At 39.6% G+C, this 17,592-nt stretch overlaps 2 protein-coding genes across 2 annotated transcripts; one reads left to right on the top strand and one right to left on the bottom strand.

Annotated features, from left to right (window-relative positions):
• Nucleotides 1–1,879: 1,879 nt before the first annotated feature.
• On the top strand, nucleotides 1,880–11,194 carry LOC117763450 (centrosomal protein of 41 kDa-like). Its single transcript, XM_034588579.1, has 11 exons — nucleotides 1,880–1,912; nucleotides 2,815–2,878; nucleotides 5,445–5,492; nucleotides 6,414–6,475; nucleotides 6,804–6,873; nucleotides 6,995–7,139; nucleotides 7,966–8,111; nucleotides 8,194–8,261; nucleotides 8,386–8,500; nucleotides 9,316–9,522; nucleotides 10,848–11,194. The coding sequence occupies exons 1-11, from the start codon at nucleotides 1,880–1,882 to the stop codon at nucleotides 10,976–10,978; spliced, it is 1,089 nt and encodes a 362-aa protein (XP_034444470.1). The 3' UTR covers nucleotides 10,979–11,194.
• A 523-nt stretch (nucleotides 11,195–11,717) lies between these two features.
• Nucleotides 11,718–16,849, bottom strand: cpa5 (carboxypeptidase A5). Its single transcript, XM_034587717.1, has 11 exons — nucleotides 16,696–16,849; nucleotides 15,847–15,928; nucleotides 15,599–15,733; nucleotides 15,415–15,519; nucleotides 15,051–15,152; nucleotides 14,384–14,485; nucleotides 14,178–14,288; nucleotides 13,796–13,886; nucleotides 13,030–13,229; nucleotides 12,726–12,810; nucleotides 11,718–12,022 (listed from the first exon to the last, which is right to left on the bottom strand). The coding sequence occupies exons 1-11, from the start codon at nucleotides 16,758–16,760 to the stop codon at nucleotides 11,835–11,837; spliced, it is 1,266 nt and encodes a 421-aa protein (XP_034443608.1). The 5' UTR covers nucleotides 16,761–16,849; the 3' UTR covers nucleotides 11,718–11,834.
• Between the last annotated feature and the right edge of the window lie 743 nt (nucleotides 16,850–17,592).

Here is a 17,592-nt window from a genome sequence, read left to right as displayed (position 1 = left end):
GGACAACAACCGGAACGGTGGAGAACAAGGTCTCTAAAGTTTCTGGAAAGCCTTGTCAGAGTCTAGTGACCAGGTGAACGGAATCTTAGTCGAAGTGAGTCTAGTGAGGGGTGTAGAAACCTTACTGTAGTCCCGGATAAATCGGTGGTATAAGTTGGCAACACTCAGGAAGTGCTGTAATTGTTTCCTGGTCTCAGGCACGGACAACTCTGTCACAGCCTGCACCTTGGCGGGGTCTGTTCTGATACATCCCCTCTCCACAATGTAGCCCAGGAAAGACACAGACTGTCTGCGGAACATAAATTTGTCAGCTTTAACGAAAAGTTTGTTCTCCAGAAGTTTCTGGAGTACCATCCTCACATGTTGTTTGTATTCCTGTCCTGAATTCTGGAGAAGATGAGGATGTCGTCCAGGTACACAAAAACAAAGCGGAAACCTGCTCCTTCCGGAGAGGTTGAAGCTCGTATGAGTCTTCCAGTCAGCGCTTCCTGGATGTATTGTTCCATGGTTTATCTCTCGGGTTTGGACATATTGTACAGCCTGCTGGAGGGAAGCGTGGCACTGGGGAGGAGTTTTATGGCGCAATCATAGGGTCAGTGAGGGGGTAATGAAAGGTTTGTGTCCTTACTAAAAACCTCTTCCAGGTTGTGGTTGGCAAGGGGAAGTTGGGATAGGTCCGGGGTAAAAGTCAGGGGAGAGTGACGGGAACCTGGAGACAGGCAGGCTGATCTAAGGCAGTTAGAGTGGCAATGGACGCTCTAGCCTACTGGACAGTGTCTCCAGTCAAGTCCAGTCCAGTGACCTAGAACCATTAGCTTTTCTATGAGTATTAAACAAATGTACTCACCAGGACAGATGACATTGTGGTCATTAGCTGTCTGCACAGAGCTGATGTTGTCAGGAGGAAACTTGTTGTTCTTCCATTACTGTCAAACTGTGTGCCTTCAGCAACTGTCCGAGACCTGACCTGTCGAGCCCAGATCCCACCGCTGTGCTCTGTCCAATGGGCTCTCAGTGATATTAACCTATTTCTTATTATCAATGAAAACTGACTTTTGTTTTTGCGATAGCGGCAAAATACACTGCAGTGAAGAGAGTGCTGCTGCATTCAGGAACCTGGTGTGAAAATTCAATTACAAATAAATCTGTTGTGTAAGTTGTAAATAGGAATGCTAACCTACTAAGGTAAACATCAATTCAAATTTAAAACTAAATTAGAAAATATATGTATGAAATGATGTTTTTAGAGTGTTCAATATAAGAATGTTTGAGTTTCTAAGGGCTGCCAAAGAGCCAGGAACTCCAGCGTTGTAATGATCTAGAGTAGATATGAGGATGCACACAAATTTGGATCTTCTGATAAAAGACCTGATTTCGTTAGGCAATCACTTCATCAATAGATGCAAACATTTAAAAATTAGGCCCCATATAAGCAGAAGCAAAAATGAACGAAAGATATTTGTAAAACCTCTTTAATGCATGATGAACAGAAATGACCTGACACTCTTTTCTTTACTGGACTTATTTATGCTGCTTGAAATAAGACCCTCTATTTATCTATTTATGCTTTTGTTGTGTTATTTTGTCCGTAATACTAATCAACACCAGTACACGCTTGAAATGTGTGTATACGCCTTAAAGGTTTGTAATCGTTGTCTCCAAAAGATCGAAAAATAATTACGGTTATTTCTATGTGATGTGAATGCACCACGTCATGAAGGTGGAGCGCCCCTTCGTGCCTAGCAACTAGCCACTCTTACAAAATGAAAGCGTTCTGGAGAGTGAGTATCGGCCTCTCTGATTGGTCCAAGTAAGTGCACCGACGATCAGCGGGGTTGTTAAACTTGAATGGTAATGTTTGGTATTTGGGTTTAAAAGGATGACGCTCAAACAGGGCATCGGCAATGTGCAGGTAATGTTGGATAAATAACATTGTAAAGTCTTTTATTTACCTGCTAATTGTAGGTGCTGAATTAGTTTAACCCTTTGACACAAGCTATGCAAACCCCTTCTAATACAAAACATGGGTCAAAAATTACCCGTATTCATTTCCTGTGTTATTTCATGCATGGCTGGATGTTTCTTTGCTATATTCTTTCATGGCTTATTCTTCCATTCATTTAGGAGAAGGCTCCTTTGATGACATATAAGATGAGTCTCTACTATGTCATCAAAGGAGCCTTTTGTCTTGGAATCCAGTCCCCTGAATGACTCCCACAACTCTAACTTGATCCTGTGGAACATAGCTTACGTCCTCAGCATCAGAGATTTCAGACTCAGAATCAAGACCAAGAATTGCCTCCTCACTTTTCTTATCCTGTTCTTCATACAGCATCTTTATTAACATGTCAACCGTAAGTCTGAAATGATTTCGACCAGCCATACTAACCTTTCAAATGCATATCAATCAATGTGTATTAAGTATATACTGTTATATTTCGAGATTTATTTAGTTGATCTAGCTATGGTTAGCTAGCCAGAAAAGAAGCTAGCTAGGTGAGCTAGTATTGTACATATTTTTCTTTCTCACTAGTAATGGATTGTAAAATAAAACTAACACGCATCAGATGTGCAAAAGCAGCTGTGTGAAATGAATGGTAGGTGTTCCGTAGTGAATACATACTGTTTGGGTCATTTTTGACCCATGTGTGTAAAAGTGATGTAGAAATACAAAGTACACCTGTAAGAATTTAAACCTTGCTTTGGTCAGTTACGTTCTTCTACGTAGATGTTAATAATATTATTTGGTTTATAAACCAAATACTTCTGTGTACGAAGCTATAGTGAAAATCCCCATTGTCCTTTTCCTTCTAGTACATGGAAAGAAGAATACCGAGAAACCCAAAGTACGAACACATCAAGACCCGATTGGATACAGGTACAGGTTCAAATTATTGAGCTGTCATGCTCACGTACTCTATTCTCACAGATTCATCAGACACCAAAAAGTTTAAAGTTAGTTAAACATCCCATATCGGGCTCTAGCAGTCAGGACCCCTCAGCTCTGGAACTCAATCCCAGAGGATTCATTGACATCCTTTAAATCACCTCTTAAAACATATCTTTGTAATTTAATGAATTCTAGCACAATGTTTGATCGCCAACATGTCCTATCTATGTTATTATTATTCATATTTTGTATTGTTGGGGGCGTTCTTCCCTTTATTCATTTTATTCCTCTTTGTTGTAATGCTATGCATGCCAATACACTATTATTCCCCATAGTTCTTATCGTCATTGTCATAATTATTATTCTTCATTATTCTGCCTAAAATTTCGTCCGACAGTTTTTGTTGCACATGCACAAAAAATACATCAAAACGTGCTGCTCGGTGTGATCTGGCTTTCCTAAGACTTTCGCCAAACGGTTCGCTTGTTAATTGCGAAAAACAGTGGAAAAAATTGAATGGGAGTCAATGGGAGCCTTCATCAAAGGAACCAGTGAGAAAATGGCTGATTTTCAGCCACGGTCACATTTCTTAACTCTAACCAATAAAAAAGATATCTGTGCATTCAGCAAAGTCTTGGGATTCTCACGGTGTTTTTATTTCAGAGATAGGGCTTATTGTTTTTGAATAATCGCACGTTGTTTGAGGGCTTCAAGGTGTCTCTTCAACAGTGGGAGCTCTGTATAACGTCATAGATCAAAGGAATATTTGATGTCTTAGACAGTTGCAAAGGTGAAAGATTTCTACTTTTTCAAGCGGGCCAGTAGACCCGCTCACTATCTCATTCTCTCTCTCTCTCTCTCTTAAATCAGCCAGTCTGTGTCTCTCTCTCAAACGGAATTAGTCTCTGGACCCGGCAGGAAGCACGCTGCACACATTTAAAATTTCTAGGGAGGGATTTTCTAGTTGTTTTTACGGTTGGGTGGTTTATTCCATCTATTTTCGATATTATTTTAACTCTCTTCATTTATTTTCCTCAGTCCAGAAATGACCTAGTCCTTGTTTATTCATATATCGCTTCATTTCAAAATTACTAAAGCTGGGCAGGTTATAATAGTCAAATTAAAATGGAATAATATAGATAGATAGGTTATTCTACTAAAATGTGCGTCCCTCCTGTCCTCATAGACAGGACAGTAGAACCAGATATGAATCTCACTCTCAATTTCACTTAGTTAACACAATAAGCAGAGTATGTCCTCTTCTTGAGCGGCATTTGGATTGTTGTTTTTGATCTAAATTATACTTCACATAAGGTTATATATTGTAGACAATAATCATGTATCAAAAAAACATGAGAAAAAGACACTTAGGCCCAATCCGATTTCACCCCTACCCCTACCCCTTGTTTTCGAAGGGTTATTTTGCCCCTTAAAACGGAGTCACACGGGGTAGTGGTTGAAATCTTCCCCTACGAATTGGGACAGCCCTTCGAGAGGCCGTTACATCATCAGTAGTCGTCGCGAAAACCCGACACGTCATCACTAGTCGATGCTAAAATACGGGATTTGATGCAAAAAAGGATCGCTAGCATGCTAACGCTAGCGCGCTCGCAATCTTTTTTTTAAAGGTTGTTGTGAAAAAAGTGACCATAATACATTGAAATGATATAGAACTAAGATATTACAATCATTATCGTAATTTTTCAATCCTTATTAATGGTGAAAATTATACATTTGTGGGTCTCTCCCAATTTGCCGGTGATTCTCAAGGCTTTCTGGGTACCCCTCGGTTTGAAGTGAGGGTCTGAAAAATCTCCGTTTGGAGGGGTATTTGGACAACCTACCCCTACACGTGAACGCGCAAAAGGGGGTGATATGGGATTGGGCCTTAGACTCTGTGGCCTAGGAGTCAGTTAGCAGGTTGAGGAACTTGTGTACAAATCTGCTGTTGAGAGTGTTTTAACTTTTCATCTCCCTGCCTGGTACAGTCACTTAAGCTGCAGAGCTTTCCGGGGATGCGTCAATGGCAAGGAAAGTAGTCAGCAAACCCCAAAAGCCCTTGACCAAACTCTTTACTTGAATGACGAATAAGAAATCGAGGAATACTATCCTGGCAGATAGCTCCCATCCTTTTTTCTGCCAGTTTGAGCTTTTGAGCTCCGGGAGGTGCTACAGACTTCCTCCAGCAACTAAAAATGTTTTTAAAAAGTAGTTTATTCCAATAAGTTTGTTCGTTTTCTTAATTCCAAAAAGTGACATCCGATCCACAGAAAGGCTATTACTAATTGCCCGTTGTTGTTTTATGTTTGTTTGTTTATTAATCAAAGACAATTTCCCATGTAGGTTGACAATAAAGTTCTATTCTATTCTATTCGATTCGATTCAATTCTGCTCCTTAATATCACAAGTAACCTCTTCAGGAAAATAAATGACACATCACTCAAGTAGAACAAGAATTTCAGGGCCTTAGTATAAACCATTGACATCTAAAACAGCTCTGCTTTAAATCTTCTTCTGTCTTTTTATCACATTATTGTTATGTTTGGTTTTGTAGGATGCAGCCTTACGAAGTACATGGCAAAACTGGACAATATTAAAAAAAGTGAGTAACTTGTTTGAAGAGGAGAGGAGGTCAGAAGTGGCAAAGAAATAACATTGTTGGCTGTTGGTTTATATATATTCATTTATGATGTATTATGGCTTTGTTATGCTTGTATGCTTTTGTCTAAATGTTTCATTTCCCCTTTATTTGAATTTGAATAACAAGGTAAATATTAACTTACCTCAACTTAACTTAAAAGTAAAGCTTGAATCATTAGGGGGTGTTTGATTATAACACATTACTGAAGCAGGTGCATAAAGACGACAGTCTGTTTAGTACATGACCAACCCAACGTTTAAAGTCTGACCTTCACAGTTCACCTTTCTTTCTGTCAGCTGGTTCAATAGATGTGAGATAGAGCAGGCAATTTTTCCAAGAATCTTCGGGTTTCTCATACTACCACAGTTGATTAAGCAAGAGAATAAATATTCATTTGTGGTTGACCTGACCTTCAATTTCTCAGGGATAAGTGAGAGATTCCTTCTATCTTCAATGGAGGATTGCAGCATTCACAAAGTGTGGCCAGACAAAGACTGCGGGGATGTGCTTGTTGGATACCAACAAGTGTGAGCTAGTGTGCAGGGATAGAACTGAGTCTGAGAAGTCTGATGTGGGGGAAGTAGTGGCAGCTGTGGATTGAAGGTATCATGAGAGTAGACAGGTTAGAGCTGAGGTTCAATGAAGCATTAGAGGAGAAGGAGGAACTGGAAGACTCGGGTTAGTAGTGTGTAGTACGGTTATTGCAGCTTGTTATACCTGTGGTCAGACTTTTTGACTCTTGGTCCAAAGTCATCATCTTCAGCTATCATGGTCATTCTAAATGGGGTATTTCAAGACTGTCAGGGCTGTGAGGCAACATTTACCTTTTTTATATTGGTCTTTTATTTCCTTTGTTTGTTTTTTTATTCTCCATTTCCTCAGATTACAGGTACCGTGCAGATGAAGTATTTAAGCGGTTAAAGGTGTCTACATTTGCAAAATTGGTAAGAATCAGTTTTTATTTCCTTGCAATAAAGTCCTGCTGGATTTACTATCAAGTGCTTATCTATTAATTTGTTGCCTATACTTTGGAGATGACTGAATGAATGTAGAGAGAAAACCTGATCTGTTTACTGTACTTAATAATTGATAGACTAGTTGTGTGAATAGTTCTGCACAGACAGCTCTAACAAACCATTCAGCTCAGTTTATTTACCTTCATTTACGGACACCAGAATACCATTGTCCATGCACTTTTACTTTCTATTTGTTTTAACTGGTTTTCTTAATGGTACATGCATTGCTGAGTTTCAAACTTGTTTTTCTCACCAGATACTTCAGGTAGCCTCTGTGTCAGGCCTGAACGAATGTGAGAATGATGGCGACTCACACTGCCCAGACGGTAAACAATATTCATCTACAGCGTCATACCAATAGGCTGATAAACATTTTCAAACATGTTGAACTTGGGTTTAAGTCTCTGACAGTGGGTGACAATCTGTTGATTTCACACTCATTTGCAGACGCCCTGTCAGAGGTGTCTGATGCAGACCTGGAGAGTTTGTCCGAACACACCAACGGGGCCCTACACATGTCACCACTTTCTGACCCCCATGTTGCAGGTGACACCAGGGAGAACTGCTACACTGCCAGGGCAACGCTGCTAAGGTAAGAAAGACCTCGCTCAATATCTCACATATCATTTTACCCATTGTTGGGAGGACAACCTTTAACCAACATGCTGTGGATGATGAGGGCCTGGCTTTCCTTGGCGCTGCGCGCCGCAGCGCAGTGCTTCCGCGTCCTGTGTAAACCCGGCGTTAGTTGCTGCGCGGGGATGCGGAATCGGAGCTTTGCTCGCCACCGCCTTCAGTGCCGCACGAGAACGCGGAATGGGGGCCATGTTTTTAAGCTTGGATAAGAGCTGCAACTCAAAAAGTCTGATGCAAGAAATGTATTTTGATAATCAATTCATCATTTCAGTCTTTTCTAGTAAAAACACCAATCAGATATCACAGTAGACTGAATTTCTTTGTGTTTTTGTCTGTTAACTGGACAATACAAGACATTTGAAGAAATCACGTATGTCATTTGTGTTAGTTGAGACGAAATTATGAGGTTTTACATGTGTCCGATGTCACTGTTTGTGTTTGTCTGTGTGTCCGCATGAAGAGAGAGAGGAGTCAGGAGGCGCTTAATGAATCTCATGCAGATTTCAACAATTTGAGAAAAGTATTAGTGATGATGTCGTAGTCAGTGTTGATATTTTGGCAATAGCCACAAACAATTCAGTGTATAGGCACAGATAAGAATAAAAATAGGTTCAGTTCACAGTGAAACTGTAGCAGGTCAGAGGATATCAGCTGAGTAGGAGGTCTTCATAACTGGCCCAGGACATAAAAACGGACGAAAACATAACCTCTTTGGCGTAGGTAATATACGCAAAGGAATAAAGACTAAAAAATACAATCTCCTAACCTTTGACCTCTCACAGCATTGTCAGTGGTGTAGGAGAGCTGAGCCTCGCCATGAAGAGTCAGAAGATGGACAAAGACGCTGACAAGCCCTACCCCGACTGCCCCTACCTGCTGCTGGACGTGCGTGACCGGGACCAATACAACAGCTGTCACATCATCAGCGGTATGTAGCAGAAAAATGATCATCAAGCTCTTTATGCCAAATAGAATAATGTTAACATCCTTATCATTTGTCTTTCTTATAGCACACAGTTTCCCGATCGCCCAGCTGTCTCGAACAATGAACCCTTTCTCCAAAGAAGTGCTGGAATATGTATCCTTCAACACAAACTGGCATTAAACACTTTCACTTTAGATACTTTTCCATGTCAACAACAACTGACCTGCAGGTACAACTGATTATTGTCTTGTTTGAACTTAACGCACACTCTGTTTAGAAAAACGCAACAGGGAAGTTCATCATTGTGTATGATGAGGATGAGAGAATAGCCAGCCAGGCAGCCACCACCATGTGTCAGCGAGGAGTCGAGAATCTGTTTATGTTGTCTGGAGGTAAGTTATCATTTCATTTAAGTTGTTCACACTTTTTCTAAATCATAGGGAATATTTTTTACCATTCTGTGGTTGTAGTAGCTAGAGGTGCTGGAGCTTACATTTCTGCGGTTAAATAACTCATGTATGAGTATGTAAAGGAATATAAAGAGGTACTGCACTCTTAAATTTCTTTTTGAGCTGTAAACCTAATTATATGACTGCTCATGACTGTAATGAAATGCATGAATGCTGGTTTTAATATCACTCATTACTAATTTTGTGAGAACAATCTAGATTTATGTGTTTAACATGGCTCATAATGTATCAAATCATCTTGGACCTTGCAGGGCCAATGCTGACGTAGAGTCAACAGTTTGGGATTTATATATCTATGTAATTTATATATTTGAAAACTCTAATAGGCTTTTGATCACAGCGCTCCTCAGACACAGTTTAGCACCAGCTGTCTTGGCACCAGCCGCCTTTTCCAGTAGTTCACGTTGCTCAGAATGACTGCTCTTGGCCGTCAGGAAACTCTGGAGGCGACAAGCCACTTTTCTGTTGAAAAAGTGTGTCTGCTGCTACTGGAGTCATCGCTAGACACCCTAGATAGCTTAGCTTTATCCCTGCTTTTCCAGTATGTGTCCAAAGACACAGGGGTGTTTACTCCCATTTGCTAATCCTCTGCATCTATCTGCTTGATTTGTATCTGCTCTCCAACATGTTTACAAATCTACTGGTGTGTGCAGGGTAGAGGGAGATGAGGGTAGCTGTGTTTTATTTCTGCAGGTTCAGTGCCTGAAAAGAGCTGTCGTCCCACTTTCCTCTCCCAGGTCTCAAGGTAATCGCTCAGAAATTTCCAGAGGGGTTGACGACGGGCTCCATCCCGACCGCTTGCCTGTCGTCTCCAACCTCGTCGAAGTGGAAGAAGAGTTCTGTGCAGCAGCAGATGCAGGCGGCAGAGATGAGGAGGCGCTTTACATCAGATGAGCTGACCAAGATTCAGCAGCAGCTGGGGGAGATACTCATCCCAAGTAACAGTAAGACCACACTAACAACCCCTTTTTTCAATTGAAAATTTGATTATATGGTAGGATAAGGTACTGTTTTAGGTTTAGGTATATTTACTAATAAAATAGCAATTTGTCAGAAAGTTTTGCTGGAAAAAAAAAGAAGTATTTTGGTTCTAAATGTGAGTAAAATAAAAAAGTTATTATATAGTTATGCAAGTTTTTTTGTGTGGTGTGTGTGTGTGTATATGTTGGAAGTGTTGATTTATGGGTTGGCATTTACATGCTCCTTGGAAGATCCCATTGTGAAATTATTACCTTTGATGTGTTCAGGTGCTTTGAAGTCAGAATGTGGATTTATGTTTTTATGTTTTTTAAACAACCCACTTGTAGTTTTTTGCAGAACCTGGGGCCCATTCACAGTAAGAGACGAGATAAGAAGCTGGAGGAGGAGAGCCTGTGGTCTCTCTTTGTCTCGCTCTTTGAATCAATCAGCCGCATATTCTAGTTTGAGTTGGAGATGTCCAATAGTCTAGTTTTCTTGTTTTGGTTTTGATTTAGATTGAATTTAATAGTTTAGGGAGAAGCGCTGGGTGCGATGGCCAACTTCGTCATCTTTTGTTTCATTAACTTAGTTCCTTTATGGCTTTTTTTTTACAATTAAACTCTTATTTCGGTTCATCCAACCGTTCATTTATGGTGTCCTTTTTACATGGTATGACCTCATCTAAATCTTTGTTCATTGATTGTTGTTGGGTGGTAACAGGTTTCTAAGTGATGACAACTCATGTACCTAATTTTTGAGTTCCCTTCTGACTCAGACCTAGAATTTTGGTCCATGACACGCTATTATCGGTGTCGTGGCAATTCTTTAATCCCACTCTGACAACGAGGAACGAGACACAAATCTCTTACAGTATTGTCACATTTAATGCTCAGAGCATGGTGCACAAGTCAAAGGTTGGTTTGTAATATGCACACCGATGGGAAGCTGTTTTCTCTTTATACATTTGGCTGGTTCCTCCCCCTCTTGTTGAGGTTGTTTCTAAGCCAAAGATCAGGATCTTCTGATGACATCAAGGCAACAACACCTTAGTTTAGGCAATCAGGCCAAGATTCATTCAGTTGTACAGGATTCAGCACGATCAAGGTTACATTGTATAAGATTCAATCATGATCAATTATAGGGGAGATGAACATGATTTCATTGTGCATGATCAAAATGTTACATTTCCCTTACATCGGGCAAATTAAACATGAATCAAAAACATATTTCCACTTGGTAGAAGACTGACAAATGTTTTTAATTCATTTCCTTTCATATTGCTCACCAGTGTTTGTGTGTGCATTCACAGAGAGCAGCATATCCAGCCGCATGTCGACCCTCAGCTCCCGCTCCAACACATCCGGCGCCGGGAGTCGACTGAGTTCCTCTGCATCTGGAAGGAACAGTTCCAGGATTCAAAGCAGTCAACCCTGGAAATAACCTTCAACCACACAGATACACAGAACTAAACATACCTCCGACCAACCAAATCATTGGTAAAATAATTTACAAAGAGAACCCCACTCTCCATCTTCACTTGTGGAGATTTTATGCCTAGCTCCATCACTATGACATTCCTAAAAGAGTTATAGTTTGATTTCTGCAGCGTCAAACATTGAATGTTGACATGACATGAAGGATGTGCTTGGAATGTCTGTTTTGTTGGTGATTTGTTTTCCGTTGTGCTCGGCTTCTTACTAAACTAACACAATCAAAATGAAGTGAATTTTATTAAAATATGGACTTCTCCATTTTTGTGATCATTCTGTGTTTTCAAAATCAAGCCTAACTTTCTTTAACCAGCTGATCTCATCATATGATTTTGTTGGTTAATTAGAAAATTTGATTTTTAAAAAGATTAAAGCCTCCCTATGAGGGAGACCAACCTGGATACTTTAAAGGTTCCTATAATGATACTTTCATGTTTGCAGCCTATGTTTTTATCCAAAGTAATTATTCATCTTATTCCACCCAATATGAGATATATTTAGGATTAAAATGGGAGTGATGGGAATAGTTTTAGTATTTATTTTTGTTTTAAAATTCCTCCAAAACAGGTATGAATATGGATAATGCAGTGGTGTAATGCAGACAGGTGAAAAATGCTAATAAAGAAATTGTGCGTGTCACAAATCATGAATTTGAAGTCTTTCAGATCATTAAGACAAAAAAGCTGCAGTTTTTCAGATGTGCTTGTTTATTTATCTGTGGAAATCATCCGTAGAAGTAGGAAGATGATGATGGTGATATTAGTCTTAAAGGTGGCATCTGTCAGCAGTGACCACACAGGTTTTGTTTAGTATGGGTTCTTGAAGGTGTGATCCATGATGGCCATCAGAGCCAGCCAAGTCTCCCTGGCGGTGGGGATGATCTGATTGGCTGGCAGGATGAAACCGTGACGACCTGTGTCCCTCAGCTCAAAGGTGTAAGAGTACTTGATGCCTTGGTCGTAGGTCCAGTCGATGGTGCCACCACTGGCTTGGTCTGCAGCAGAAAAAAGTATCGTTGTTGATGATGCTTCAGGTATAAAACACAAATCTTGAGGCAGGAGTCGTAATGGAGGTCCTATGCTTTGATTCTGGAGATCTTAGGGAGTATTTTGCAGTTAAAGCCATTATTCAAAAAATATTAATATATTAGAATCTGATGCTCGCTACTGGGAAAAGAATGAAAAGAGATAGTGTGGCAGACAATAATGCATGGGGCTTAATTACAGTAGTTTGGGAGTTAAAGATAAAACTACAGAAGCATTATATAGATACAGTATATTTACCATGAACCAAAGGGTCTAAAAAACAAAACAGCTTCCTTTGTCACAGTTGCTTAAATAGACAAAAACAACTTAATACAGGTTTTGAACTAAACAGTGATTCATCATAAACCCACACAACAACATTTCCAAGGAAATAAATAATTGGAGACCAATGTTTTTTTGAATGCTAAATTACATCTACAAAATAAAATCCAATTGAATATCTTAAGGTGCAAATTTGGTTACAGTATTTTGGTGATTTTATTTTGAAGTTCATAAATTATCAGTGTTGTAAATTCACACTAAACATTTGCTCTGTTTTCTGTGTTCTCTAGAATCATATTTTATTACAAGTAAAAAGTTGATAATGATAATTATTGTTAAATACAAATAATAACATTTAGTGTGGATATAGTGATAAGTGTTGAAACTTACAGATGGTGCTAATGATGCTGCCGTATCTGTATCTAGTACCATACAGGGAAGCCAGGTCAGTGATAGCCTTCTTCGCCAGTGCGTGCTGTAGGAAGACATTACCATGATATATGAATATATAGGTATATATATATATATATATATAATTCATTGTTTCTTATATAACATTTAGCATCACAGGCACATCTTTTTGTAGGGACCCAGAGAGGATATCTAATGACAATTTCCCCAGTTTGATCTTGAAAAATAAAACAGATCTGAATAAAGACGTTTAATTAAACAGTCAGTAAGTTGTTATTTTTACCAGCTCTGTCTGATCCTTGGCTGGATTCCTGGTGTAGCCGTAAGGATACAGAAGCATCTGGGAGTAGGAATGGATGGAGACGAACGCCTTAATGTTTCCATGCGACTTCACAAAGTCCACAATGGACTTGACCTCAGACTCAGAGTTAGCCCTGGGGCCACGGTAGGTCTCAGAGCAGGGGCTGCTGCTGGCACCAGGTCCTACACATGATGACATCAGACTTAGAGAAAGTGCAAGGAAATGTCACTGTCTATAAACAGCTTCTGAATTGAAATGACTGTGATCACTTGGCCTAAGAGCATTACAACTGGCCCAGCTCACTTACGATATTTACTCATACTCATGGTACAAAAGTCTCAAGCACTAAAATATGTGAGTTATTTATTGTGTCTTCGGCTTCCTGGTACGTATTTTGTGGAAGGTCAGACTAATTGCGGGAGTTTTGGGCCACTACTTTCTTGATGGAAGAACCATAAAAGAAAAACTCAAGCACCAGTGATGATGCTGTTTAAAATCAATCTATGAAGAATTTGAATATTTGCTACATTGATGCCACCTGGAGGTAGCATTGAGGATGACACTTGCAGATACAAGTACAAATACAACAAAGTACAAAGGTTCATGAGGTGATTATTCAAATATAGTAAAAACACAACAGATTATTATTGGAAAGTAAGTTTTTGTTGCTTTAATTTAAAGAATTTTGAAAAACTGATAATGACATTTGGTGTCTCTGTATTTTCCAGTGACAAGGGGAAGACGTTACCTCCAAAACCAGCATCCCAGTTCCTGTTCGGATCGACACCAACGCAGTTAGAGCCAGGGTTGGGCTTCCTGGTCTTACGCCACATACGGTTCTACAAAGGAAGTCATCACAGTATTTGTTATGCTATTTATGATCATGAATCTTATTTTATGTGAGTTCTTGTGAAAATCTGTATTTGATTTTTGTCCATTTTTCCGTGTGTGCTTATTGTTGACAATCAGTATTCATATCTATGTTACTGATATTACACTACTATTTGTATTTATTAAATCTAATCAAACATAAATCTCAAAGTAAAATGACAACTCTAATTTCAAGACTGACCAGTTTTATTAGGAAAAGCTGAATGTGATTGGAATCCATTGGCAGATCAGAAACTTACGCTGGTGTGGGTGTAATAGAAGCCATCAGGGTTTGTCACAATCTCCAGGAAGATGTCCATCTTGTTGAGGATGGCGGTCAGAGCAGGATCACGTCCGTAATCAGTCACAATCTGATGACGACAGACATTTAAAGGACATGATAGTCAGTGCAGCAGGTCAAAGGTCAAAGAGACAGAGGAGAAAGATGTAATAGTTATCAAAGCACCTTCTTGGCAAACCAGGTGCCACTGGCCTGAGTGACCCACTCTCTGGAGTGGATTCCAGTGTCGATCCAGATAGCGGGACGATTGGTTCCACCAGTGCTGAACTGAGACAGAGGAACGGAACAGCAAACATCAATCAGTAAATATATCTGAATGGAAAATAAATGCTGCAATGTTTTTCACATCACCATTACTGGCACCATTTGATGAAAATGTAATTTTGCCCATTAGTATCCACATTACGTGTACCATTAATATTATAGTATATCATTCCACATATATATATATATATGTGTGTGTGTGTGTGTGTGTGTGTGTGTGTGTGTGTGTGTGTGTGTGTGTGTGTGTGTGTGTGTTTGTCTGTGTGTGGTGTATATGTGTGTATGTATACATTTGCCTTTGTAATTCTCTTGTCGAACTCATTCTATCTATCTGCTGTTATAACAAGTGAATTTCTTTGGCATGGGATCGATAAGGTTTTATCTTATCTTATATCTTATCTTATACCACAAATCATTTTTATCGAATACAACATGGGAAATGGGAAAGAACACTGTATCTGAAAAGTTTGTTTTTATTCTGAGCCAGATTATTTACACGTAAAAGTAGAGCGGGTGTCATAATATTTTTATTGATCTTTTAACCATAGTTTTATTTGGACTCACTCACCTTGAGCACATTCAGGGGACGGCCCTGGTAGCTCCGACCAATCACGATCTTGCTGACCATGTTGGGATTCTCAGCCACCAGCATGTCCTGGAAGCTGTAGATCTTAAAACCGAGACAAAAAAATCTAGGTCTGAACACATGAGCATCACTACAAGCTGCAGCACTATTATTAGAAGACAAGCACTGGTGATGACTTATATGAGACTTTCCTTTTACCATTCAATAATTTAAAACAAATCTAATTAATAATCAACCACTGTAATGGTTTATATCAGACACATAGGTTTAGAATTTGTATCCACTTGAACCTTAATCAAACTGAATGATGCTGTTACTGGATAACAGAGTGAGTGCATGTACGCACCTCGTCTATGGTGTGGTATCTGGAGAAGTCAAAGTTGTCAGTGTTTCTGGGATCAGCCACACGAGCTGCAGAGTCCATCTCCTCCTGCTCCTCATCCAGCATCGCCTGAACACCAGTCACATCAAAGTCAGACGGAACCTCGTCTGAGTGAATTTAATAAATCACTGCTGCTCCCTTTTCGTACCTGCAGGTCTTCAATCATGATGGAGTAATCGATGCCCTGAGACTCCAGGTACATTTTGGTGGACTGCAGGCCGTGGAAGGGAACTCTAATGTGCACAGGAGTGTCCACATCAGCCGCATCCTTCCAGAAGTCCAGCTGAAAAAAAACACATTCAAATTTATCCCCCATGTTCTTGGAGCACAGAAGTTGGTTATTACTTTAATTACTTTCCATTTTTATGTCATTATTGATAAAGGATGATAGATGACCTCAAACTCGATCATGTCCTCCAGGTCCTTCACAAGTGAAAGCTCGACCTCATCTTTTGGAATAATGCGAAGCACCTGATCTCTGCAAAGCGAGAACCACAATGTTTTACAACTTTTTACTCAATTCAAGTAGAAGGAAGTTGGCTCACATGTGTTGGAGTAAGATTTCCTAAGGCTAACTGCTTGTGTGTAATTGTGCGGTTTTTAGGCCACATTTGCCACCGGTAAAATAGTTTACACCAAAATATTTATTTGGTTGTTTTGTTTTATTTATTTATTTTTACACACTTTTTACAAACAGCAGCAAAAAAACTGTAGTTTTCGGTAAACCACCAAACTAGTACTCATCTGATGATTTTTATCCATTCTAATTGCAGGTATGAAATGTGAATTTGTAGTTTTCATATATTTTGGGGTTTTGAACTATTGAAATGTTCAAATCACAACCCAAAACACATCTATACTGATCAGTCTGCCACACATAGCATCCTATCTATCCGTCAATAATCACATTTTGGTTTTACTCTTTAACTTTTCTCGTGTCACATTATGTTGCATTGACAGGTGTTTGTGTCTCCTCATCTGATTTTAAAGTTTGGTTTTATTCACGTGTTTATCTATGAAATATTGTAAGGTGTCCTTGGGTGCATAGACATGTGTAGTGGAACAACATATACTATCTGTGAAGATTCTCAGTCATCCAGTTCATGGTGAAGGTTTTCCAGGTTGACAACGAGGGCTTCTTTTAGAAAGAAGTCCTCGTTGTCAACCAGCATAAAGCTACAAAAACATGTCTAAGAATACTTTCAAAAGGCATCAGTGCATCAGTCAGTCCTGCTGCCCACTTACCCCTCAAACGTCTTCTTGCAGAGAGAGACCACAAACAGTGTGGCGAGCACGAGCAGCACCCTCATCTTGACCAGCAGTGTGAAACTGGCTGAGCCCAGAAACAGGCTTTTATGGCTCAGCCTGCTCCGTCACGTGTCCAAACCACAACCTTGCTTAAGGTGATGGAGGTGTGTCAGCAGCTGGTCCCTTTCTCACAGCAGTCTGGACAAAGCAAACCAAAAGCTGCATGCAATTACTTTGTTTGTGTTTGTTATTTACTTTTGCTCAGTGGCTAAAGAAAAGGGTAACAGTCTGACTGGGTCTAACTGAGAAAATGAAACGAGCTCAGTCCGACTTCTCATCCGTCTGTATTATTACATTTTTATATTAAATGTTCATTAAAGTTAAAAGGACTCGTTAAAACACTGTAAACTCCCTGTGTATAATTTTCAGCATCAATTCCATCCTTCCATTCACTATAAATTATCTTATCTGAAGCCAATTCCAGCTGTCATTGATGAGAGGCGGGGTACATTCTGGACAGGTCACTAGCCAATCACAGTCACAAACAACCATTCACATGTACAGTTAATTTAGAGTCTCCAATTAACTTAACCCCAGTATCCATGTCTTAAGACTATGGGAGGAAGCCGAAGAAAACCCATGCACACATGGGAAGAACATACAAACTTTACACTAAAGGCACTGGCCAAGCTGGGAATCAAACCAGGAACCTTCTTGCTCTGAGGCTTACCATGCCACTCTCCACGTGCCAATTTAACTGACTGCTTTTATTTATTTTTTCTCGGATTTTATTATTATTTTTAATAATTATTATGATTAAAATATTATTATTATTATTATTATTGTTGTTGTTGTTATTAACGGCTTACTAAATGAAATGCTAGCAAGCAGTGA

The sequence above is a fragment of the Hippoglossus hippoglossus genome, chromosome 6 (assembly GCF_009819705.1).
Source record: "Hippoglossus hippoglossus isolate fHipHip1 chromosome 6, fHipHip1.pri, whole genome shotgun sequence".
Classification (NCBI taxonomy): domain Eukaryota; kingdom Metazoa; phylum Chordata; class Actinopteri; order Pleuronectiformes; family Pleuronectidae; genus Hippoglossus; species Hippoglossus hippoglossus.
This window is presented reverse-complemented; position numbering and strand designations above follow the sequence as displayed.